The sequence below is a fragment of the Panthera tigris genome, chromosome X (assembly GCF_018350195.1).
Source record: "Panthera tigris isolate Pti1 chromosome X, P.tigris_Pti1_mat1.1, whole genome shotgun sequence".
In the NCBI taxonomy this organism is placed as follows: Eukaryota; Metazoa; Chordata; class Mammalia; order Carnivora; family Felidae; genus Panthera; species Panthera tigris.
Genome location: NC_056677.1, coordinates 88,468,672 through 88,496,640, shown reverse-complemented (window position 1 = coordinate 88,496,640; position 27,969 = coordinate 88,468,672). Strand labels below are relative to the sequence as shown.

The following is a 27,969-nucleotide window of genomic DNA, read 5'->3' as shown; positions in this document are numbered from 1 at the left end:
AGAAAATCTAGGTGACCTTGGGTGTGGTAATAACTTTTTAGGTACAAAAAGGCATAATCCATGAAAGAAATAACTGATAAGCTGAACTGCATTAACATTAAAAGCTTCTGCCCTGTGAAAGATAGTGTTAAGAGAATGAGAAGGTAAGACAGACTGGGAGAAAATATTTGCAAAAGACACATCTGATAAAGAAAAATTATCTGAAATATACAAACAACTCTTACAAGTCAACAATAAGAAAGCAAAAAAACCTGATTTTAAAATGGGCCAAAGACTTTAACAGATATCTCATCAAAGAAGATATACAGATGGAAAATAAGCATATGAAAAGATGCTCCACACAATATGGCATCAGGGAAATGCAAACTAAAACACCTACATACAACCACACACCCAATAAAATGGCTACAATCTAAAACCCTGACAACACCAAAGGCTGGCAAAGATGTGGAGCAACAGGAACTCTCATTCATTGCTGGTGGGAAGGCAAAATGATACAGCTACTTTGCAAGACAGTTTGGCAGTGACTTACAAAACTAAACATACTCATATGATCTAGCAATGATGTTTCTTGGTATTTATCCAAAGGACTTTAAAACTTACATCCACACACACAAAACTGCACATGTATGCTTAAGAGCAATTTTATTCATCATTGCCAAAACTTGGAAGTAACCAAGATGTCCTTCAGCAGATGAACAGATAAAGAAACTGCCACATGCAGACAATGTACTATCATTTAGCACTAAAAAGAAATGAACTATTTGGCTATGAAAAGACATGGAGGAACTTTAAATGCAGATTACTAAGTGAAAAAGGCCAATCTGAAAAGGCTGCACACTGTATGATTCTAACTATATGATATTCTGGAAAATACAATTATGGAGACAGTAAAGAGATCAGTGGTTTCCAGGGGTGGGAATGGTAAAGTTGAATAGGTGGAGCACAAACGATTTTTAAGGCAGTGAAAATATTCATATGATAATAAAATGATGGATACATGTCATTATACACTTGCCCAAATCCACAGAATGTACAACACCAAGAATGAACTCTAAGGTAAACTTGAACTTTGGGGTGGTAATGATATATCAAATGTAGGTTCATCAATTGTAACAAACGTACCACTCTCATTAGGGAAACTATGCATGTATGCATGTGTGAGCCAGAGGTATAGGCGAAATCTCTGTATCTTTCTTTCAATTTTACTGTGAACCTAAAACTGCTCTTAAAAAAGTAAGTCTTTAATTAAAACCAATATTGAAGTTGGGGCGCCTGGGTGGCTGTCAGTTAAGCTTCTGACTCTTGATTTCGGCTCACATCATGATCTCACGGGTTCGGGGGTTTGAGCCCCGCATCAGGCTCTGTGCTGACAGCTCAGAGCCTACTTGGAATTCTCTCTCTCCCTTTCTCTCCCTGCCCCTCCCCTGCTTGCTCTCTCTCTGTCTCTGTCTCCGTCTCTCTCTCCCTCTCTCTTTCTTTCAGTCTCTCTCAAAATAAATAAACTAAAAAAAATTTTTTTAAATAAAAAAAATATTGAAGTGAACATCATAAATATAAAAAAATTTTCCATGTTCTCTTTTATAATATTTTCCTCATGCCTCTACTCATCCCCCACCCCAGGTGATGACTGATTTCTTTTCAGTCATTATAAATTAATTTTCATTTTCTAGAATTTTATATACATGGAATTATACAGAATGTACTCTTTTGTCTAGTTTTCCATTCAGCATAATTATTTTGATATTTAGACATGTTGTGGTTTATGTCAATAGTTCATTCCTTTTTATTGCTGAGTAGTATTCCACTGTATGAAAATATGACAATTTGTTGGTTCATCCACCTGTTAAATTTTTTTAATGTTTTATGTATTTTTGAGACAGAGACAGACAGAGCATGAATGGGGGAGGGTCAGAGAGAGAGGGAGACACAGAATCTGAAGCAGGCTCCAGGCTCTGAACTGTCAGCACAGAGCCTGACATGGGGCTCGAACCAACCAACCATGAGATCATGACCTGAGCTGAAGTCGGACGCTTAACCAACTGAGCCACCCAGTCGCCCCATCATGCCTGTTAATAGCAATTGAGTTTCCTGTTTCTGGTTATTACAAATAAAGCTACCATGAACTCATGTACAAGTTTTGTATGGACATATGCTTTCACTTCTCATCAGTAAATGCCTAGGAAAGGACAGTCGTCTGATAGGTTTATGCTTACTTTTAAAGAAACTGTCAAACTTTTTTCCTGTGTTCGCATCATTTTGTATTTGCATCAGCAATCTTGCTATTTGCAACAACGTGGATGGAACTAGAGTGTATTATGCTAAGCAAAATAAGTCAGTCAGAGAAAGACAAATATCATATGATTTCACTCAGATGTGGAATTTGAGAAACACAACAGATGAACATAGGGGAAGGAAGAAAAAATAAGATAAAATCCAAAAGGGAGGGCAAACCATAAAAGACTCTTAAATACAGAGAACAAACTGAGGGTTGCTGATTGGGAGGTGGGTGGAGGGATGGGTTAAATGGGTGATGGGCGTTATGGAGGGCACTTTTCGGGTTGAGCACTGGGTGTCATATGTAAGAAATGAATCACTGGGTTCTAATCCTGAAGCCAGGACAACACTGTATGTTAACTAACTTGAATTTAAAGAAAAAAAAAAGCAATCTATAATAGTTCCAGTTGCTTCACATCCTCACCTATACTTAGTATGGATGTATTTTAATATTTAGACATTCTAGTAGGTTTATGGTGGTATCTTATGGTTTTATTATGCATTTCCTTAATTAACAATTTTGAGTAACTTTTAATGTGTTTATTTGCCATATACATATCTTATTTTGTGAAGTACCTTAAAATCTTTTGCTGGTTTGTTTCTAATTTAATTTTATTTTGGGATACTTGTTTTATTATTGACTTTTGAAATGTCTTTACGTATTTTGCATAGAAGGCTTTTTAGGAGATATGTGATTTGCAAATATTTTTTCCTAGACTGTAGATTGTGTTTTCATTCCCTCAACAATGTCTTCAGAAAAACTAAGTTCTTAATTTTGATGAAATTCAATTGAGCAAACATGGGCTTGAACTCATAAGCCCAAGATTAAGAGTTGCAGCCTCTACCAACTGAGGCAGCCAGGCACCCCCGTCAAGGAAATTTTAGTAGTGACTATAAATTTGGTAATATTAAGGAAATGTTAATTCTTCCAGTATAATAATGGTATTTTTGGTTATGGTTTTAAAACTCCTTATATATTAAAGATATACAATGAGATACTTATGGATGAAATCTAGGATTCCTTTCAAAATAATCTAATACGTGTTTTGGCAAAGGGGATGGGGTAGAAGTGAAATAGAACTGGCCATGATTTGCTACTTATTAAAGTAAAATGATTGAGGGGTGCCTGGGTGGCTCAGTTGGTTAAGTGTCCGATTGTGGCTCAGGTCATGATTTCATGGTTCGATTTGTGAGTTCAAGCCCCGCGTCCGACTCTGTGCTGACAGCTCAGAGCCTGGAGCCTGCTTCAGATTCTGTGTCTCCTTCTCTCTCTGCCCCTCCCCCACTCGTGCTCTGTCTTCTCAAAAATAAATAAACATTAAAAAAAATTTTAAATAAAGTAATATGATTGATACATCTGTGTTTATTATATTAAAATTTTTAAATTTGATTTACATGTCCTTTTCTAGCTTCTTAAGTGGAAAGCTTAGATCATTGATTGTCAATCTTTCTTCTTTTTTAACATAGGTATTTAAAATTCTTTCCCACTAAGCCCTGCTTTAACTCCATCCCACAATTCTCAGCATTACTCAAGGTTCACCCTAAGTGTAGTCTCCACCTGTCACCATACAACGTTATTGCAATATTGTCGACTATACTCCCTATGCTGCACTTTTCATCTACATGACTTGTTTATTTTATAAGTGGAAATTTGTACATCTTAAGCCCTTCCACCTATTTAACCCATCCCTCCCTCATTCTCCCCTCTGGCAACCACCACTTCATTCTCTGTATTTAAGAGTCCAGTTTTTGTTTCTTAGTTTGCCTTTATTTTTATGTATATTTTAATTGTATATAACAATTGTGTTTGCAGATTTTTTAAATTCTCTAGTGATGTTTTTACATTGTTGTACAGTATCCATTCTCTCTGATGAGAAGCCTGTCATCATTCATATCATTGTGCCTCTTTATGTAATGTGTATTTTTCTCTCTAGCTTCCTTCAATATTTTCTTTTAATCTGATTTTTCAATAGATTCATTATGATGTGTCTAAGTATAGTTTTCTTTGTTGTTATTCTGCTTGTGATGTGCTGAATTTCTTATATCTATAAATTTATATTTCTTCATTCTTCTGCATGTTGCTGTCCAGTTCTCCCCGCACCATTTATTAAAGAGACTGTCTTTTTTCCATCGGATATTCTTTCCTGCTTTGTCAAAGATTAGTTGGCCATACTTTTGTGGGTCCAATTCTGGAGTCTCTATTCTATTCCATTGGTCTATGTGTCTGTTTTTGGGCCAATACCATGCTGTCTTGATGATTACAGCTTTGTAGTAGAGGCTGGAAAGTGTTATGCTAAGTGAAATAAAGTCATACAGAGAAAGACAGATACCATATGTTTTCACTCTTATGTGGATCCTGAGAAACTTAACAGAAGACCATGGGGGAGGGGAAGGAAAAAAAAAAGTTAGGGAGAAAGCCAAACCATAAGAGACTCTTAAAAACTGAGAATAAACTGAGGGTTGATGGGGGGTGGGAGGGAGGGTAGGGTGGGTGATGGGCATTGAGGAGGGCACCTGTTGGGATGAGCACTGGGTGTTGTATGGAAACCAATTTGACAATAAATTTCATATTAAAAAAATTATATTTCTCACCAAATGTGAAAAATTCTTGCCATTACCACTGTCCTATTAATTTTTATTCCTTTTTCTCCCCTGTTTGATCACTCCCATTGTTAGGGGACCACATTTACATTTACATTAAACCATTTTTATTGTCCCAGAGGTCACTGAGGCCCTATTCTTTCCCTTTGTTCTTCAGGTTGCATTTTTCCTCTGATTCATCTCTAAGTTCACTGACCCTCTATTCCACTGTCATCATTCTGCTGTTATAAGCCAATCTGGTAAATTGTTCTCTCTGATATTTTGCTTTTCAAATCTAGATTTTCTTCATTATTTTTAGTTTCCAGTGCTCTGTTGTGATGCTCTATTTATTCATTCCTAGGAGCACATTTCCCTTTAAAACAACAAATATATTTATCCTATCTGCTTTAAATCTTTATCTACAAATTTTAATATGTGTCATTTCAGAGTTAGTTTTCATTCATGAGTCTTCTTCTTGACTATGGATCACTATTACCTGTTACTTCTCATGCCTATAAGTTTTAATAGCACATTAGAAATTGTATATTGTAGACATCCTAGGTTCTTTTTTCTTCCTTGGAAGAGTATTGAACTTTTGCTTTAGAAAACAGTAAACTCAGGTGAACTAAAACTTAAAAATTATATTTTCCCTTCAGTGGACAGCAGTTAAATCTATGTTCAGTTATCGCAGCCTTCCAGCTATTCCTTTTGGTGGATTGTGTGAATCCTCCCCTATACATATAAAGTTCAGGACTCAATCAAGAATTTGGGTGGAGTTTATAAGGAAATTTTTGGGCTCCGTTCTCTGTGGCTCCCTCTATTGCAGCATATCTCCTATCACTTTCCAGTCATTCTGGAATCCTCAACTCTTTCCTCAACTTCTCAAGCCAAGAAGACTGTGGCTTTTAGTCTGGATTCTAGCCATCCTTTGCCAAGCAGACTGAAGGGTGCTCTCAGGAGAAAAGCCACCTAAGTGCAAACTTGCTCAGTGTACTCCCTTTCTTTCAAGAGTAGAATCCTCTCTAACTTTTTCCTACTTTTGGTCACTATATGACCATTAAGTAGGTGTTATTTTTGTCCAGAGTATTTACTTCTTATTTTAAGAAGAGTTAGTCTGATAAAAAATCACTGTGCCAATATCAGAAATGAATCTCTTTTGGTCTTTTTATCACTACAGAAAGCACCCTTACTATAAAACTACTCCCGGGGTGCCTGGGTGGCTCAGTCGGTTAAGCGTCTAACTTTGGCTCAGGTCATGATCTCACAGCTCATGAGTTTGAGCCCTGCATCGGGCTCTGTGCTGATAGCTAGGAGCCTGGAGCCTGCTTCGGATTCTGTGTCTCCCTCTCTCTGTCCTTCCACTGCTCGCACTCTCTCTCAAAAATAAATAAACACTTTTAAAAAATAAAAAAATAAATAAAACTACTTCCCTCAAACTAATGTCACTTAAATAGGTGTTCTAGGAGTGCTTGGGAGGCCTAGTCGGTTAAGCGTCTGACTTCAGCTCAGGTCATAATGTCACAGTCTGTGAGTTTGAGCCCCACATCGAGCTCTGTGCTGACAGCTCAGAGCCTGGAGCCTGCTTCGGATTCTGTGTCTCCCTCTCTCTCTGCCCCTCCCCTGGTCACGCTCTCTGGCTCTCAAAAAATAATAAATAAACATTTAAAAAAATTTTAAAAATAGGTGTTCTAGATAACACAATTCAATTATTATTAATAAGTGTTCTGTTAGAAAGAAGTGGGTCAAACTTGGAAATATAGCATTGCAAAACAAATACGTTTCTTTATATCAAGACTGAAGCAGGCTCCAGGCTCTGAGCTGTCAGCACAGAACCCGACATGTGGCTCGAACTCATGAACCTTGAGATCATGACCTGAGCCGAAGTCAGATGCTTAATCGACTGAGACACCCAGGTGCCCCATCAATACTTACTTTGTAATTATCGTATGTATACAATAGGGGTGCTGCTATTGGAAAAGTGAGATAAAAATAGAGGTTCACTAATCGTTAACTTACGTGGACTAGATAAAAATACATGAAATTGGCTAGTATGATACTCAACACAGATGAGTAGCCTGATAAATGTTAGTTTTTTTCTTAGTGTTTTTCTCTTCTTTTGCCTATTAAGTTAGTGGTTTTAACAAGATTGATCATAGATAGGTTGGCAGACTACAGCTCTCAGACCAAATGCAGTAAGAAGTCTGTTTTGTACAGTCCAAGAGCTAAGACATTTTTTTATACTCTTAAAGGACTTTTTAAAAAAAATGTTAAAAATTGTGTGATAGGGATATTATGTGGCCCACAAAACCTAAAATATTTACTATATGGTCTCTTACAGAAAATGTTTGCTAACTCCTGAGATATAGTCTAATCCTTATAAATTATCCCTTATAATTATCTAAAATAAGCAGTATGGTAGAATTCATTTTATTTACTTAGATGCTGAGGTAGAAGCCCTGATTTTAAAAAAAATATTAAAACACTATTTTACTGGTTTTACTAAGTTTCAAAGGCTCATCTCAAATCTCACCTTTTCTCCTTTTACACCACTACAGTCACATTTTGATCCTGGAGAACACCCATAGCAAGCCTATAAGGAAGAAAAAGAGGGAAAAAGATTATTAAATATGAACCTGAAAATCAGTCTCTGACTTACCCCTCAACTAAACTCAACAATCCAAATTTGTAAAACTAATACCAGAAAAATATCTGAACAGATATATACCAAATTGCAAACAATGGTTGCCTCTGGGGAAGCTTTCACCTTTTATGGTACACATTTCCATTTGATCTTTTCATAATGAGCAGATGTAACTTTCATAATTTTAAAGTGAAAAATATCCTTTTAAAAAGATACTAAAAATTAAAAAGCAATTCAAACAATTTCCCTGTAATATTATTTGCCATTTGTCCAAGCTCTTAGGAACTTTTCTTCCTCCTAACGTCACATTCAAGAAATGACCTTTCAATCTATATTAGCAATGACCTTGGTGACTAGCTAAAGATGTCTGACAGCCGAAGTTGCTTGACTCCCTGCACTCGTGAGCAATCATGGAGCATAAAATATGTAATGCTATCTTCTACCAACTTTTTTTTCTTTGCTCCCATTCTCTCTTGCTAGTAGTTCAGTCTATAATGACTCCAACAAGTTTTACCACAAATGTTGTTCCCACAGCCTAGATCCTCTAAAAAGCCACTACTAATAAATTCTTTTACTCATATTAAGAATTGAGGTCTCGAAGCCAGAAAAATATCCTCCTCCAAAATAAGGACCCATAAGAGAGGCACTTGGCTAGCTCAGTCAGTGGAGCAGTCAGTGGAGCCTTGATCTCGAGGTTGTGAGTTTGAGCTCCACATTGGGTGCAGAGATTAGTTAAAAAAAATAAAAATCTTAAAAAATAAAATAAGAACCCATAAGAGAAGAAGATAATAGATGACTTCTGCCATCCAGATCTACCCTATACTCTGACATAAAGCTGAACTCCTTAGAAAAACAAATAGTAGTTAGTTTAACCTATGTAGATAGCTCACCATTTATGGACAATAAGGTGGTATACTTTTCTTCTTTTATTTATTTATTTATTTATTTTTTTGATTTGGGGATATTTTTTATTTTTATTTATTTATTTTTTCAATATATGAAATTTATTGTCAAATTGGTTTCCATACAACACCCAGTGCTCATCCCAAGGTATACTTTTCATTAAATAAGAGAAACTTTTATGTGATGTAAATACCAAATAATGTGTATCAATGCTCAGCCTTAGAAAACTGTGACTTAAAAAGTACCTAAGTGTCCTTTCCAACATTCCCTGTGTTCCTTTACTCCAACCACTACCAGAATACTTTCCCCAATCCTTATCAAATTACTGACCTCATCCTTCTAGTCATAACTCCTAATCTACTCAGCTGCAACTGGAAGCTAGTCAGATGCTGGAACTCCTTTTCCTGATTAAGAGCAAACAACAATGGTTTGATGTCGGGGGTAATCTCTCACTCACACTGCAAGTTGTTGTTCCTGAAACAGATGCTCCTGACATTTCTAATCGAAAGGCTGTTATGCAGCTATTATTCATCATACATAGTTGATATTAGGTTTCAGTATCATACATCAACTACGTTACAAGTGAAATGGACTTATACAGACTTACTCATCAAACATGAATTGAGCATTATTAGAGGCCAGAAAACTTGTTAAGCAATAAACACGAATAAGACACAGCTCTTTCCAACATATAAAACTAATTCAACAAATACTTATTGATCACCTGTTATATGCCAGCCACTATGTCACATTAGGTGTAGGTAGAGATGCAAAGACCGTACATCACTGCTCTCTAATGGAAAGGATAATTCCATACAGAAAAATTACATTACAGTATGTCAGGAACAGAGGCTAATTTAAGATGTATAACTTTTTTGTGCAAACATGAATTGCAGATTCCAAAATATAAACTTACAAATTTTAGAAGATACCAATTCACAAGACGAGAACTGTCAATGGTCATATTCACTGAATTAGATTGTGCATATTATCAATAATCAGTTACAAGCATTAATGGAGGATAAAGGATAGTGTACAAAATGGCTATACATTTAAAAATAATTAACATTTGACTTTGAAATGTATGTCTATACTTTATTTTTTAAATTTTTTTAACGTTTCTTCATTTTTTAGAGATGGAGAGAGACAGAGAATGAGTGGGGTAGGAGCATAGAGAGAGGGAGACACAGAATCCGAAGCAGGCTCCAGGTTCTGAGCTGTCAGCACGCAGCCCGATGCGGGGCTCGAACTCATGGACCAAGAGATCATGACCAGAGCTGAAGTCGGATCCTTAACCGACTGAGCCACCCAGGAGCTCCTGTCTACACTTTAAATGTAAATATTGGTGCATAGTCTTCTGGTGTTACAACTAAAAGATAGTATAACTTTCCATTTTCATCTTTCATTAAGAAATCCTTCTTTTTAAAACATAAATTAAGCTCCTGAGAATAATGCAAAACAATAGACAGAAAGGGTTTGTTAATACGGAGAAGATACTACATGAATTTTACTTATAATATTTTTGACTTCTAAGTATCGAACAATATCCTCCAACTTCTAATATAATTTGTAAACAAACAATATAACTTTGAATAAGTGTGCATGTCAATTCAAAGGTAATTTTATATATAATTTTTCTTAAAAATTAGTAATTTCACCTTTTTGTACTTATTACTTCAAATGTAGCTATACTTTAGAGAGGTCGCTACTTAAAACATTTGATATTTGTTTGAATTCAGTTTTAAAATTTAATTTATATTCTATTTATTCCACCTACGTTACAATGACACTGGTACTCTGGCTTTTTTTGTTGTTTTTAAAGCCAATTGTAATACACACACCGACCACTAGATGCCACTTTTCATACAGTTATAACAGTGAAGCCCACATGGAAATAGCCCCAATTTGACATTCGGTTAATGCAGCAACATATTTTTTACAAACAGCCATTAATACTAATTAGGTGCCCAATAAGCACAAAGCACAGTTTTAGGGCTATGAGTTGTACCATAAAATGTGTAGACACGAGTGCTGTCTTTAAGAAACTTCCAATCTAGTTAAAAAAAAAACCAAAAAACCCTATGCCTAAATAAATAAAAATAAAATTTAAATACAATGAAATAATGACATAGGAGACAATGGTAACAGAATGAGCTCTAAAATACAAGAAATACATTCTGAGTTTACTTCAACAATTGAATCATTAGGAAACTCTAAAAAAAGAATATTTAAAAAAAGGAATCTATAAACAAGTCATTCCCATATCCTAGACCTCAATTTTCTCTTTGGTAAAATGACAGATGGATGATATAACCTCTTTAGGAAGCTTCCAGATCTTACAGTATGTGATTCAGTAGGATTTACCAAGTAAAAATGAATGGTATAGTCAATAATTGCTATCAAAGTTAACAAAGAGGACTCCCTTGAGTGTGGAGTGTTCACTAACAGCTCTGTAGAGAAGGTAAATAAATCAACTTCAATTTTGAAGAATGGACAGAAAGATATCTAGAGGGAAAATGTCCATGCTAAGTACTAAAATCAAAACACAAAATTTTTGTGGGCAAAGAGCCAGATTAAGTATTAAGTACCTCAGTCTAAGGACTTCTTAAATCCATATGAAAAAGTATAGTAGGAAATAAGGCCAAAGAAAGAAAATCTTTTCAAAAACTGGAAAAACTAATTCTGCAAAGTCACTGAACACTGTTAAAGCAAGAAAATGATGCAACTATAGTAATGTTTTAAAACTTTTAGGGAGAAAATAATAAAAAGTATGGAAGATTTCTTATTATCACATAGTAAAACACATCATGAAGCTACAATAATTAAAACAGTATGGTGTTGTTCAAAGAACAGGCAACTCAATGAACTGTAACAAAAAGACCAGAAACACACACACATAATATGATAAAAATTGGCTTTTGTCCAATAAATGTGAAAATAATGGATTGTTCAACAGAGGGTGCTAGGACAAGTATAGAAAACAATGAATTGAGATCTCAGGCCCCCACGGTTAAAAAAAAAAAAAAAGAAAAAGAAACAGATATGAGAATTAAAAGTGTAAATGAAAGCAAACTTCTGTATGTATTAAGATCTCTTAAAGAAACTCACAAAAATTCAGGTATTAGGATCCCATCTTACAAATGCTATTTCAATAAGCTTGAAATTGGCTACCAGAATCCAAACTTTTAATAAACATCTCCAGGTAATTCTGATTCAGTGATTCAAGCTATATACACTACAAAATAATGGCATAGAAAAATAAGAAATAGTCCAATAATGTGGCTAGTTAAGTATCCTGACTGACATGCCTGCTTAAGAAAGAAACTAAAAATGCTTTTAAAATGTAAATAGGTCTTAAAGCATCAAAAAGAAGCACAAAAGGAGGTATCAGGCCAAAATCTAGACAGAAAAAAACAACAGTAAACTGACCAATGAAACTACTTTTGCCTTGAGGGCATTTAGCAAAACTGGAGAATTTGAGATTCTTGTTTCACAACTTCTTCAGTGTAAAGGTATTATATAAGTACCCGATGGATTTCATCCCCAGGGAATTTTAAGAAAGATACCTTAGCACTCAGCAGAGAAGTACAGGGGGAAAACATCTTTGAGAAAGTATAACCACAAACTGGCCCTCATAAATATCTGCAATCCAAATTAGCATTTGGCTGGGTGACCCAGTAATCTCGAATTACAAATTTGCTTAGAGTAGACTCCTATTGCTTTGATCTCCCAGAGGCTGGGCAGAAATACATACAAATCTTATGTAGAAGAATATATCTTCATAGTAAACTTCAAAGAATTCAAAAATTTTTTTTATATTTTTAATGTTTATTTATTTGTGTGAGAGAGAGACAGAGAGAGAGAGAGAGTGAGCAAGAGACAGAGTGTGAGAAGGGGAGGGGCAGAGAGAGAGAGAGAGGGAGACACAGAATCTGAAGCAGGCTCCAGACTTTGAGCTGTCAGCATAGAGCCCAATATGGGGCTCGAACCCAGAGCTGTGAGATCATGACCTGAGTTGAAGGTGCCCCCCCCAAAAAATTTTCTTGAAAGGAAAATAAGATATCTTATTCAAAAATCACTAAGCACACAAGGAAACAAAATACCATAAGCAAAAACCTAGAGAAACATCTGACAGCAGAAGCTGCTCAGCAAAATTTCGGGTATTAGAATTATTAAACACAAAATATATAACTATTTTTATAATTATTATAGATATTTTAAAACTTGAAAATAATAAATGAACCAAGAAATTGTAAAAAAAGAAAGGTAACATAGCTGAATTGAAATAAAATATAAATTTTAGAATTTAAAAACCATGTAATTTAAAACTCAGTGGATGGGCTTCACAGCAGACTGCATATAGCTGAGAGACAGTTTAAAACATGACAAAGTTAAGAAATTATCTATAATGTATTATATATATAATGTATTTCTATACATTATAGATATATCTATAATTATCTAAAGTATCTATAATGTATAGATATAATGTATTTATAGAGATAAAACAGGGAAAATGTGAAATGATAGTTAAGCATGGAAGCAAAGTGAGGAAGGAGAGCATATAGGTAATCAGGTTTACAGAAGAAGAGGTGAAAGAAGGAATGGAGCAGGGACAAGAATTAGAGATAATGGCAGGGTTTTCAAGAAATAATTAAAAATATCTGTAATTCAATAAGTCCAAAAGATCCAATGGAAGAAAAATCAAAAATTTGTACACTAGATACAAATTAGTGTAACTTCAGAACATAAAACCAAAGACAAGGCTTTAAAAATATCAAGAAAGACAAGGGAGACTGCCTTCAAAGGAGTGACAATTATTTATAGATTAATTCTCAGAAGTACAATGGAAGCCAGAAGACTAGAATGTCATCTTTATATGCTGAGAGAAAACTGTCAACTTATATTTTTTACCCAGTAAAGATATCTTTCAAGAAGGTGAAAATACAGACATTTTTAGACAAATAAAAACTGAGAAAGTAGGTACTTAGCAGGACTACACAAAATGAAATTCAAAACCTTTTAATATCTTCTCCCTTCATATGACAGGAAATGCAATTGAAATGGGAGGTCTAAAATACCAAAAGTAATGGAGAAAAAAAGTGTTATATTCATGGGTAAATGCAAATAAGTAGTAACTATAAAACACAATTATAAAGAGAGCCACAGGGTTCAAAAATACAGACCTAAAAGAAAAACACAGTGATAACACATTATAAATCAGGAGAGGATGACTGAAGTTAAAATATTCTAAGGTTATTGTAATTGTGTAGAAAACAGGCATAGGTATTGACTACTTTAGACTTTGATAAGGTAAGCATACAATTTAGGTATTCTAATTCCTAGGGTAAACCTTAAAAGAAGGTAAGTGAGGTGTTAATTCTAAAGGAGTGGAGGGGACAATATTTAATAAATCCAAAAAAAAGCAAAAGAGAGAAAGTGCTATCTTAGAAAAAACAGGAAAAATAAAAGAAATGTATCAGTAATTACATCAAGTATAATTAATTGTAAAATGACATGATACAAGGAAATAATCAGACAAATTTGGAATGTGGTACATATGAAGGACAACTACCATGGACTCTTCAAAAAGTCAATGCCATGCCTTGGCTTTGTGAATGACAGCTTGAAGAGCTCTGTGGATCGTCTCACTAGCAAACGAAAAGAGCTGGTGACATTTAGGAAAAACAAAATTTATGTCTCTGGATATTACCCTAAGAACCTACAGCAAATGAAGAAACACCATTCAACAAAATTTACTACATCTTAGTTATGAAGAATAAGAATCTATGGCATTTTAGCCATGACCCACCCCCTTCCTCTCCCCTTTCTCTATTCAGCTTGACAAAAGCTCCACACAAGGTGGAAGCAGACATGAACGTGGAGCTCCTTCTCCCTCCCTCCAGCTCTGAGTTGAGTACTACAGTGTCTCACTAGAACAGGCCATCAGCATTTCTCATTCTCCCCCTTGACCAGTTTGAAGTTGTAAAAGCTCTATTCCAACTTGAAATAGCTGAGAATTCTAAGGCTTTTGTGTTCCACATAGCCTCAACTCACAAGACAAAAATTCTACCCCAGGTATGGCCAACTGAGAGTACTGTACTCAACTGCCCTAACCACAGTTCACTCACAGAGCACAGGGTGGATACTAGCAGAAGCAAGTTGAGAAGACCAGATGCTACTGTCCTTCCCTGTGCCCCTGCTCATAAAGCAGAGCGTCACTTCGAGAGAAGCAGGTCACTGTTCCTGCACCCCACTCTGGAACACTATCATGGAGGTTTTACCTGGGTGGTGGTGGGGCTGGGGTGGGGGAACCATAAAACCAGAGACCTCTGAAGCTCTCTCTAAGAAACTTGAGTTTACTTGGGACATTCTAATTATAACAATGTATTTTTGAGTTTGTAACTTATATAGACATAATATGTATAACAATAATAGCATAAAAAGGAGAAAAAGGGAATAGAGTTTCAGAGGAGTAATATTTCTATATCTTACTGAAATTAAGTTAATGTAAATCTTAAGTAGATTCTGACAGGCTATGATGCCCATGGTAAGCACTACAGCAACCAGTAAGAAAATAACTCAAAAATATAGTGAATAAAATCATTAAAGGAATTATAATATTTAACTAGAAGATATTCACTTCCTAAAAAAGAAGGCTATAAAGGAGGTACAGAAGAACAAAAAAAAAGCATGAAAAATATCAAAAACAAAAAAGGCAGAGAAAAATCTAATTATATCAATAATAACACTGAATGTGACTGTATTAAACAAGCCAATCAAAATTCAGAGATTGTCAGACCATATTTAAAAGCAGGATCAAATGATGGCTATAGGAGAATATATTAGATTAAAATATACAAAAAGCCTGAAAATAAAATAGAAATACAATCAGGCAAAGAGCATCAGCAATAGACAAACTATCTGTTTATCCCCAATACTTCTCCAATACTGCCAAATTCATATGTTGAAATCTTAATCCCAATGTTATGGTATTTGAAGGAGAAGACTTTGGGAGGTAATGAGATCACGATGGCACTGTCCTCGGAGTAGGATTAGTGCGCTTATGAGAAAAGGCCAAAGAGTTACCTAGCCCTCTTTCTGGCATGTGAAGATTTAAGAAATCAGCAGCCTGCAAGCCAAAAGAGGGCTCCCACCAGAACTGACCATGCTGACAGCCTGATATTAGAATTTCAGCCTCCAGAATTGTGAGAAATACATTTCTATTGTATATAAAGTACCAAATATGTGGTATTTTGTGATAGCAGCATGAAGATAGCAACCATAAGAAAGTTGGAGTGGATATACTCATAACAGAAAAAATAGATATAAAATTATTACTGAACATAAAGAAGGACATTTTATAATGATAACAGAGTCAAATCACCAAGAAGACATAACAAGTATAAACATGAATGCACCTAACAAGAGAGCCCCAAAACACATGAAACAAAAAATGACTGAATTGAATTGAGAAATAGTTCAACAACAATAGTTGGTGACTTTAATACCCAAATTTCAATAATGAGCAGAACAACAAGGCAGAAGATCAATAAGGAAATAGAGGACTTGAACAACAGTATAAACTAACTAGACCTAAAAGACATCTATTCAACACTCTACCCAAAAGCAGTATAATATACATTCTTCCCAAAATTGTATAGGACATTATGCAGGATAGATCATATGTTGGGCCATAAAATAAATCTTAATAAACTTAAGAAGGATTAAAATCATACAAAGTATGTTTTCCTATGATAATGGAATGAAATTAGAAATCACTAACAGGAAGATGGGAAGCCTGGATGGCTTAGTTGGTTAAGCGTCTGACTTTGATTCAGGACATGATCTCACAGTTCATGGGTTCAAGCCCCACATTGGGCTCTGTGCTGACAGCTCAGAGCCTGGAGCCTGCTTCAGATTCTGTGTCTCCCTCTGTCTCTGCTTCTCTCCCACATGCACTCTCTCTTTCTTTCAAAAATAAATAAACATTAAAAAAATTTAAAAAAAATCACTAGCAGGAAGAAACCTAGAATATTCATAAGCATGCAGAAAATAAGCAATTTATTCCTAATTAACCTTTGGGTCAAAGGAGAAATCACAAGGTATTATTAGAAATTCTTTGAAAAAAATGAAACTAAACCCACAAAATACCAAAACATATGGGATGCATTTAAAACATTGCTTAGAGGAAATTTATATTAGTAAATGCCTAGGTTTAAAAAAGATGTCAGGTCAATAAACTAATCTTTTACCTTTAGATATTAGAAAAAAGAGGAAAGGGGCGCCTGGGTGGCTCATCCGGTTAAGTGGCTGATTTTGGCTCAGGTCATGATCTCATGGTTCGTGGGTTCAAGCCCCAAGTTGGGCTCTGTGCTGACAGCTCAGAGCCCAGAGACTGCTTTGGATCCTGTGTCTCCCTCTCTCTCTAACCCGCCCCTGCTTGTGCTCTCTCTGTCTCTCAAAGGTGAATAAATATTAAAAAAAAATTTTTTAAAGAAAAGAGGGAAACTACCTGAAGCAAGTGCAAGGAAGAAAATAATAAATATGTGAAATTAATTAAATGGAGAATAGAAAAATAGAGAAATAGAGAAAAGCAAAGAAACCAAAAGTTGGTTCTTAGAAAAGATTGACAAAATTGACAAGGCACAAAGAAAGAGGGAGACTCAAGTTAATGGGTTTTTTAATTGAAAGACTCAAATTATTAAAAAATAAAAAGAAGAAAGAAAGAAAGAAAGAAAGAAAGAAAGAAAGAAAGAAAGACTCAAATTATTAAAATCATGAATGAAAGAGGGGACATTGTTACCAACATGAGTAGTAAGAACAGGGAACTTTCTCAGGCTAACATTATACTTACTGGTGAAAGATTGAATCCTTTCCCTACAAGATCAAGAACAAGACAAGGATGTCTACTCTGTTACTTCTTTCAAACACCATTCTAGAGGTTCTAACCAGGGTAATTAGATAAGAAAATGAGCCATCCATATTAAAAAGGAAGAAGTAAAGCTATTTCTATTCACATATAACATAGTCTTGTACATATAAAATTCCATTAAAGCTAATAAATAAGTTCACAAGATTACAAGGTATAAAATCAGTATACAAAAGAATCTATTGTATTTCTATACACTAGCACGAAATTAAGTAAAAACCATTTACAACAGTGTGAAGAAGAATAAAATACTAGGGAAACTTAACTAAAGATATATAAAATTTTTACTATGAAAACTAAATCATTATTGAAAGAATTTAAATAAGATCTAAACAAATGGAAAATAACCTATGTTCACGGATCAGAAGATATAATATTGCAAAAATAATAATGCTTCTGACTTTTTTCAGACTCAAAGCAATCTTTATCAAAGTTCAACTACCTTTTTTTTGCAGAAATGGACAAGCTGACTCTAAAATTGATATGGAATTTATATGAAATTGCAAGGTACCTCAAAAGTCAAAACAATTTTGAAAAAGAACAATGTAGAATTCACATCTCCCATTTTCTAAACTTACTACAAATCTACAGTAATCGAACCAGTGCCGTGCCAGCATCAGGACAGACATAAATCAACAGAATAGACATGAGAGTCCAAAAATAAACTCATGAAAATATGATGAATTTGTTTTTTATAAGGGAGTCAAGAACATTTACTAAAGAATAGTTTTTTTTCAGCAAATAGTGCTGAGACAACTGGATATCCGTATGCAAATGAATGAACTTGGACCTCTTCCTCATACCATACATAAAAATTAAAACAAAACGGATCATAGATTAAATGTAAGAGCTAAAACTATAAAAATATTTTTCTTATTTTTTAAAATTTATTTATTTTGTAAGAGAGAGTGCAAGCACAAGTTAGAGAGGGGCAGAGAGAGAGGGAGAGAGATAATCCCAAGCAGACTCCACGCTGTCAGCACAGAGCCCAAAATGTGGCCGAATCTCATGAACTGTGAGATCATAACCTGAGCCAAGATCAAGAGTTGGACCCTTAACCAACTGACACCCAGATGCCCCTAAAACTATAAAACTCTTAAAAGAAAATGTAAGAGTAAATCTTCCTGACCTTTGGTTAGTCAAAGCCTTCTTAGATATATTATCAAAAGCACAAATGACAAAAGAAAAAAGTTAATTTTTAAATTTCATAAAAATTTATTTTTTTTATTTCCATCAAGTTACAAAAAATTTGTGCTTCAAAGAACACTATCAAGATAGTGAAAAGACAACCCGTAAAGTGGGAAAACATTTGTAAATGATGTACATGATAAGGAGTGTGTATCCAGAATATATAAATAACTCTTATTAACTTACTGGCAAATAACCAAATTTAAAAATGGGCAAAGGAAGCAAAATGTCCATCAACAGATGAATAGAAAAAGAAGATGTGATAGATACACAATAGAGTATTACTCAGCCATGAAAAAGAATGAGATCTTGTCATTTGCAATGACATGGATGGATAGGTATAATGCTAAGTGAAATAAGTCAGAGAAAGACAAATACTATATGATTTCACTATATGTGGAATTCAAGAAACAAAACAAATGAACAAAGAAAAAAACAGACCAAAAAATCCCAGACTCTTAAATACAGAAAACAAACAGGTGGCTGCCCAGAGGGGAGGTGAGTTGGGGGCTGGGTAAAACAGATAAAGTTACAAAATAAATATGTCACAGCAATGAAAAGTACAGCATAGGGAATATAGTCAATAATATTTTAAAAATATTGTTTGGTATAATTATACTTAATGCAGTGAGCACTGCATAATGTACAGAATTATCATTATGTTGTACATCTCAACACAACACTGTATGTTAGAAATATGTTATACTTCTAAATAAATAAATACATAAGCAAGACAGAACAGAAAAAGTGAAAAAATAAATATTTATAATTATTGGTAATTAAATCAACTCAATTTTGAAGTATTTTATATATATATATATATATATATATATATATATATATATATATATATGAAGAATGGCAAAGATAGAAAAATACCTAGTGGTAAGGTAGGAAAGAAAAAGCAATGTCACATGCTAGTCTTAGGAAAATGACTTTGTATATCTCTATGTGTAAATTTGGAAATATTTTAATACTTACATTCAATGAGGAAGTTAGTTAAGACACTGGGTTAAAAATTAGTGATGAAGGCCACCTGGGTGGTTCAGTCACTTAAGCATCCAACTTCGTCTCAGGTCATGATCTCGTGGTTCATGGGTTCGAGCCCCGCGTTGGGCTCTGTGTTGTCGCCTCAGAGCCTGGAGCCTGCTTCAGATTCTGTGTCTCCCTCTCTCTCTGCCTGTCCCCTGCTCTCACTCTCTCTCTTTCTCTCTCTCTCTCAAAAATAAATAAACATTAAAAAAATCATAATAAAATAAAATAGTGATGAGAGGAAGGAGGTATTTTTTAATTATAAAAAGAAAAATAAAGGCAAAGTCTTCAGAAAAAAGATCTATAAAAGAAAGTCATGGTCCAAATAGGACAGAAACCAAGTGAATTTGTAAGACTACATTTGACTATAATTCAAGACTCTAGCTTGAGCTGCATAGATTTTGTGGCTTAAAATTATAATTTTTTGTCTCTGAATCCAATCATAATATGAAGTTCTAAGTATAACTGATATTTACATAATTATATTGCTGTCCATTTTTTATCAAATTTTACATTAACTCTGAAGGCAAACCCTAGGAGAATTAATTATTATGATAGAACAGCATGTACAAGTTATAAACTCTGATAGCAAAATAATGACACAACTGGGAGAAACTGGCAGGAGAAGGATGCAGGAGAGTAATATAGGAAGCCTTTTTTCCATAAAAAAATAAAATAAAATAAAAATGGGAAAAGGAATACGAATAGACATTTCTCCAAAAAAGATAATATAAATGTTCATTAAATACATAAAAAGATGATCAAGATCATTAGGAATCAGGGAAATGTAGATCAAAATTACAATGAGATAGAACTTCACACACAGTAGGATTGTTATAATAAAAAATATATAATATCAAGTGTTAACAATGATTCCAAAACAATTAGAACCGTCATATATTGCAGGTGGGATGTAAAATGATGCAATTGCTTTAGAAAACAATCTGGTAGTTTCTCAAACAAACATATGACCCACAGCAATTCTACAATTCCACACCTAGGTATATACATAAGCAAAATAGAAACATATATCCACACAAAAATATATACATGCATATTCATAGTATCATTATCCAGAATGGCCTAAAAAGTATAAAACAACCCACCTGTCCATCAATTGGTGGACTGACAACCAAAATGTAGTATTTGCATGCAACTGAATATTATTCACCAATAAAAAGAAATGAAGTACTGGTTCACTCTATAACATGGATGAACTTTAAAAACATTATGCTAAGTATAAAAAAACCAGACAAAGTACCATGTGTTGAATGATTCCATGTACATGAAATTTTCAGGAAAAGTCAAAATTACAAAGACAGCAACTAGATTTGTGGTTGCCTAGGGCTCAGTAGTTGGGGGACCATAGCGAGTGACAGCTAAGGGTTTCTTTTGGGGTTGATTAAACTGTTCAAAAATGGATATTGGTAAAATTCTAAAAGTATTGAACTGTGAACATTAAGTGGGTGAATTATATGTAAATTATATCTCAATGAAGCTGTTAAAAAAATCAGTGTCATGTGAGAAGTCCATTCTATCAAGAATAATCAAGGTTCTGAGATTTTTCCCTAGTTGGAAGCTAACCTGTTAGCCTGCCATAGTTTCATGGGTACTGGCAGAAAATACAAGACACTTTAACCAGGGACAATAATTTATTATTCACAGCAGTGGCCCTAGCTTCCCTGAACCACAGTTCCCACAGGGTGATATGAAAAGGACAAGGTAATGCCTTCACATACATATTATTGTTTAGTAGAGAAACTGAATGTTTAGAAAACCCACATATTTTATAAAGGACAGTAAGCTTGTTTGACTTTTGCTCTGAGATGTTATCTTTATTATACTAGACAGTAAACAAACCTGGTTTTTCCTCCAAATAGAAATACTATTTCTATTTTCCAAGTTGCTCACTACACAAATACCTTTGAAAAGATAATCCGGAACAAAGAGCCTGCTCCACTCCTCTCAAGATATACAGAGACATGAGAGAGCTATAGTAAATTTTCTTCCAACATATTCCAGCTTTTAAAAAATTTAAGAAAGTAAAACAAATGTAGGACATGAACAGCTATAAAAGACTTTTTAGGACCACTAGGGACATATGAATATTAAATTATACTTTAAAATCAGTGTTAATTTTTTCAAGTGTGATAATGATAATGTTTATGTAGTATAATGTCTTTTTCCTTTGGTGAGACATGATGCTTGCTGGGGTATTTAGGTATATAATGTACATGATGTGTGCAAATTACTTTTAAATGGCTTACCAAAAATAAGTGTTTTTTTACTTCTTGTGTATACTTGTGTATAAAGTTTTTTACACACTTTATACACACTTTATATACACACAAATTACTTATATAATCATTAAACTTGCACAGACACAGATATTGGAGAACAAGAGACAAAAATATAAATATGGCAAAATGCTAACAAGTATTGAATCTACAGGGACAATACAGTGCTTTTCATGGCATGTTCTTTCAATTTTTGAAAATATTGTTACTAAAAAGTTAGGTAGGTAAGTAACTAATAAAAGTGTTAAGAGGCAAGCATCCTCAAACTGCAAAAGAAAAAAAACAAAAACAAAAGGACAAATTGCGACACGTATGTTATTTCCCAGAGACATCAAAACATAAGTTTCCATGGAAAGGTTCAAATAAAAGATGAAAAAAGTTGTATCGTACAAATAATAAAGAAACCTGATATCACTATACTAATTTCAGATAAAATAGATTTCAAGGCAAAAAGATATTCATTACATAAAAAAGACTTCATTACAAAAGATAAAATAGGGTCACTTCAAAATGATAAAAGATTCTGTTCACAAGAAATACACTTTAAAAATACAGAAAAGTTGTATGCACTAGTAACATCCTAAAATATACACAGTTGAAAGTACCAGATCTACAAGGAGAAACAGACAAGTCCACAATCATAGTTGCAAATTTTAAACAGATCTCTGATTACTGATAGCACATGGAGACAAAATAATCTATGAAGATGTGGAAAGATTTAAACATGATTACAAACTTGTTCTAGTGAACATACATAAAATAGTGTACTCATCAAATGAAGCACACACATTTAGATCAGGCACACCCTGGATATTTATAAAAATTGACCATACATACACTAGTCTTCAAGGTTAATCTAAGCCAATCTTAAAGGATAGAGTTTATGCGGAACATGATCTCTGACCATAATGCAATTAAGTTAGAACAAATAGTTTAAATCTAACCAAACTCTTCCAGAGAACAGAAAGGGAGGAATAAAGCTAACATAACCATGATACCAAACCTAAATAAGACTGAGTGTAAATAGAAAATCAGAGGTCAATCTTACCAATGAATATAGGTGTAAAAATTCTAAATAAAATGTGACAGAGGTGGATTTAACCTAGGCCCTAGCTATTATTGAAAGGAAAGAAAAAGTTTGAAAAAGAAACAAAAATGTCATTCACAGATAATATGATTGCATAGGAAGAAAATTTAAAAGAATATAGATAGAAATTAGAAATAATAAAGTTTAGCAAAGTTTCTGGGTATAACCCTAATATATTAAAGTGAACTATATTTTTATATACTATCAGAAAACAAAAAAATAAATAAAATAAAATAAAATAAAATAAAATAAAATAAAATAAAATACAATAAAAAAAGACACAACTTACAATGGTGTCCCTAGTGCAGTCTCCCAGGAAAAAAAAAAGTAAAGGAACCAAATATGATGAGCATTTGACAAAAAGTGTATGAGAAACGCCTGTTAAGAATAGGTGAAATGTAAATGTAATCATAGAGCTTTTATCTGGCTCTACAATAAACAACATATTCATAATATTCACATCTTCAAAATACTATAAACATCGCTTACTGATTTAGCTGAAAACAGCATCTTTTATTGGGAGGAGTTAGAAGAGATAAGGGTGGTAGCAGAAAGAGCACTTCATCTGTCCTAACACAAAGCAAGTAGATAATGTGTTAATAAAGAAAAAAATTATTTGCAAGTTTTTGTTCTTAAGGAACTGATCCAGGAAGTCAAAATGGATGAGGAAAGGAACATGTTTTTTCAGTATAAGTTGTACTTTCTAAGCCATATCCATGCAATATAATATTGTGTCATATTACTATACAATGGTTACTCTCATGAGTCTCATAAACTCTTAGAAGATATTAATTTAAATTTAACATTTCAAAACAGAAGTCATCTTTAACCTGGCGACTCTTAACACAGAACCTCTGTTTTAGAGAGCATGTATAGTCCAAGGCTAAAAATTTTACATATCTTTCTTTACATCCTTTATTTGGTATCTCATCACAGTCCATAAACAGATCTTGCTGTTTCTTCCTTATAAATGCTATCAATAAAAGAATGGTAGCAGAGTTGAAAGAGGTCTTAGAGACTATCTAATCTATTCCCCTGGTTTTATACAAGAAATGAAGGGTCAGTCAATGACAGAGCCAGAGCTAGAATGAGTTTCTTGACTTTTCCAATACTTTACACTGATTCCCATTCAATTCCCAAATCTGAGCAAAAGTCAAGATATTTTGCCAGATTTTGTATGAAGAGGAAACATTTTCTTCTCACTGCCATAAAAGTATTTCTTAAAAAATCAAATTGTAGACAAACATATTAATCAATTTGAAAGTCCTATAACCAAAGCTGCCACTTTCTACAAACCCAGAACTGAAAATAAGAGGAGACTCATTAAAATATGATGACTACAACATGTTATTCACCAACACTAACAGTTAATGATTTTCTCTGATCAAAAACATAATAATTTGGGGGCATCTGGGTGGTGTAGTCGGTTAAGCATCTGACTTCGGCTCAAGTCATGATCTCTCAGTTCACGAGTTCGAGCTCCATGTCAGGCTGTGTGCTAACAGTTCAGAGCTGACAGCTCAGAGCCTGGATCCTGCTTCAGTCTCTCTGCCCCCTCCCTGCTTGCACTCTGTCTCTCTGTCTCTCTCAAAAACAAATACACATTAAAAAAAATTTAACATAATAGTTTTAAAGAAAACTAAAGAATAGGGGCACCTGGGTGGCTTAGGTCATGATCCTGGGGTTTGTGGGTTTGAGCCTCCCGCATCCGGCTCTGTGCTAACATGTCAGAGACTGGAGCCTGCTTCAGATTCTGTGTCTCCTCTCTCTTCCCCTCCCCCACTTGCACGCTCTCTCTCTCTCTCTCTCTCTCTCAAAAATAAATAAAAACATTTTGCAAAATGTTTTGAAGAAAACAAAGAATAAAGATACACTCATTTAGTTTTCAAGAAACTATTTTTTTTCCAATGGGAACGGAAGAAGGTTGGGGAAAGGGGGTGAGAGGCCTAAATAAAAGGTTACCAAGCAGATGTGTTCTAGACTATAAGTTTATACTCATAAACTAACATTGATCAAAGTTAGCAGGAAGATTTAAAGGCATCAGTTAACAGACAGTGGTATCTTATCTGGAAAAACTAGCAAACATGTCATTATCAGAAGTACTTTAACCTTAAAAGTCCATAGCCCTAGTGATTTTACACTTAGGATAAGGAAGCAATACCTATTTTGGGTAAATAATTTATTTCCATGTACTTTTGGATACCATTTGAAAATATGTCAAATGGAGAGCTTTTTAAATAATTAGGTTACTAGATGCTTTTAATGGCATTTGTGTAAATGTGATTTTTACATTAGAAAGTTATCCTAAATCAGAATGGCATTTGTTAAGAGTAGATTCTATGATTAGCAGATAAGAAAGAAACCAATTATAAGCTACTCTAATCAAAAGCAATTTTTCCCCCAATTTTAGGTGCCAATAACCAAAAATTAAATTTAAGGAGTTTTTATTGAGTCTGGCTTTGTACAAATTAATATGGGATATATGGAGATTCTTAAATATATTATCTCCCCAGAAAATTTTATAACCTAAAAAGGAGTATTAGAGAAATAAGCAAATAGTACTTAGTAAACAGAATGAGATAAGTGACATAAGATGAACATTAAGTATTCAAAAGAGAAAAAATGTTTAGAAAACTGGTAACAAACATAAAATGTACTTTTTCACATGCTACTCTAGTAGGTTTTTCCCTAGCAAGAATTCCCAAAGTTTTTAAGCAGAACACTATGTGAAAAAATAAGTATATATGCACATGTTAATTATCTAAATTTGAAAATAAACACAAGTGAGGATCACAACATGGCAGAATTAGCTTTCCAGTCCTCAGCTCTACATGATCTATGATATCCACTTAAAACATTTCTAACCGTCCAGTCTCATCTAGTTTACACCTCTAATGATGATGAACTCAAAAGGCAGCCCACGGTGCTGAGGCTTAAGACACTTTTGCAGTATGATTTAACCTGCTTAAGTCCTTTACAAAGAAAATTCAACAATGGGAACTTAAGCGAGTAATAGATTAAAATCATCTTAAAATGAGGTCAACCCAACAAATCACTTAATATTGCTTCTTAAAAGATATGATATAACCAGCAGAAGAAACATTTAATTTCTGTATTTAAACTGAAAGCAGTTATTTTACTTTGGGAGAATAGGGAGGTGGGCAGGACTTATACATAAATGTTTTCTGCCATAATGATTATTAATTTTTAATATGAACTTTTGGCAAGAAAATCTGGTGATATATATTTCTTATCTAACCTGCAACTAAGGGATTACATGCATGGCATAAATGTGTTAATGATTCGGGGGTGAAAGGGCTACAAAACAATAAAAATGTAGCTCTTTACAATTCACAAATTATATCACATATATCATATTTGGTCCTCTCAGTAATAATGCTGTGATGTATGCAGGTATGTTTATGGTTTTAAATGCAGAAATTGAGGTTTAGAGAGCTTAAACAAGCTTATCTAGGACCACATAGTAAGCTAACCCTTGAGCTCAGATTTTTGTCTATTGTCTCTAAGTGCCATTTCTTCTACTAACTCCAGAAGAAAAGTATCCAAACTTCCAACTAAGAATTAGTGGTCCAGAATGATGGGATGATAAACACAAGTAACACAATAAAGTCACTGGATTTTAAGTTATAATTTAATTTTGGATACAATGAAAACTTCCAACACCATTTAAAATGGTTTATTTTCAGATAAATGAGTTAACCACAGCTATGGCTTCACAGAGAAAACTGAAGAGTAAGATAAACCTTCATTTTGTGGCAAGAAGGTCTTTATGGACTGTCTACTGACAGCACTGCAGCTCTCCATTCTACCAGGCCTGTACAGACGTATCCTGAGTTTTCAGCAGTAAAGGAGTTCCATAAATATAAAGAGATTAGCACAAGTCGAACTTATCTGTAGTTATTTGTTTTAACTTGGCCTTGGAAAAGTACTAACATCACAGATAAAAGAAACAAAAAGACCACAGTACCATGATAATAAGAATAAAAACTTCAGAGTTGTGCTGAGCATAAATATGTCTGGAATGTCTCCTATAAAGCAGTCAAAACCTGTGTTCTAAGTGCATTTAAGACTCAGTGAGTCCAACTCCAGGGCTCTATGCCAGTGTAAAACTGTACTAACATGCCCCAGGCCTGCCTGTTGCCTGCTGGCAGGAAGGGAAGAAGAAGAAATTGTGTTTTGCCCATACACTGAGTAGACCAACATTTCCTGTGCATTTCTAACAGAATTACCGGCTAATGATCTCAGCTGCTGGTATTCATGGCAGATCAGCTAATATGATCTTCATTTCACAGGCAGCAAAGCAGGAAACCCTGCTACCACTTTCAGTAAAGCAAGTGTTCTGCATGAACGCCTCCATGGTATTTTCCAACATGGGCAGAAATCTGGAAAACCCTAGTTTAGTTCAATCACAAAAAGCAGGAATGCTTCAGTTCTGGTGGTTTCGCTTATAATCACTAGGAAAAAAAACAATGTCTTATTAAAAGTGTTCTTGATTATGGAACACTGATTACATAAAATCCCTTATCAAAAGTGGGAAATAGTAAACTATCACCACCACGGCCCCTCCCAAATCACAAGAGCTCCAGCTCCATGCAATAGTCTCATCAATATTTAGAAAACTAACAACTTCCTCTAATATTAAAGCTGGCAGCACTTTTTCACTCAAATAGAGCAATTATATCCAAAGCAGCTTCAACTTATATACTACTCAAAATCTATTGTTACTTTATGCCCTTGTCATAACAAAAATCTGTCCTTTACTTATTAGCCTCATCTTAGGGAGACCATAGTTGACAAAGACATGATTTAACAAGAGATGAAAACAGAAAATCCTCTACAGGCAGAAAGTGTCCACAATATACCTTACAAACACAGAGTCAATCAGTGAGCTTTTATCTTAAAAAATAGCAACAACCTGGCAATGTGCTATTTAATAAAATTTGTTAACATGGATTTGCACCTGATTTCTATCACCAGCTCATTTCCAGTGAATGAATACTAGATTGCTGGG

At 34.2% G+C, this 27,969-nt stretch overlaps 1 protein-coding gene across 3 annotated transcripts in view; it reads right to left on the bottom strand.

Annotated features, from left to right (window-relative positions):
- Positions 1-27,969, bottom strand: part of COL4A5 (collagen type IV alpha 5 chain) — a 236,354-nt gene that overhangs the window by 135,891 nt on the left and 72,494 nt on the right. For all 3 annotated transcript variants that reach the window (XM_042974017.1, XM_042974018.1, XM_042974019.1), the window contains exon 2: positions 7,388-7,447. In XM_042974017.1, coding sequence (XP_042829951.1) covers positions 7,388-7,447 — 60 coding nt within the window. The remainder of the gene's footprint in view (positions 1-7,387; positions 7,448-27,969) is intronic.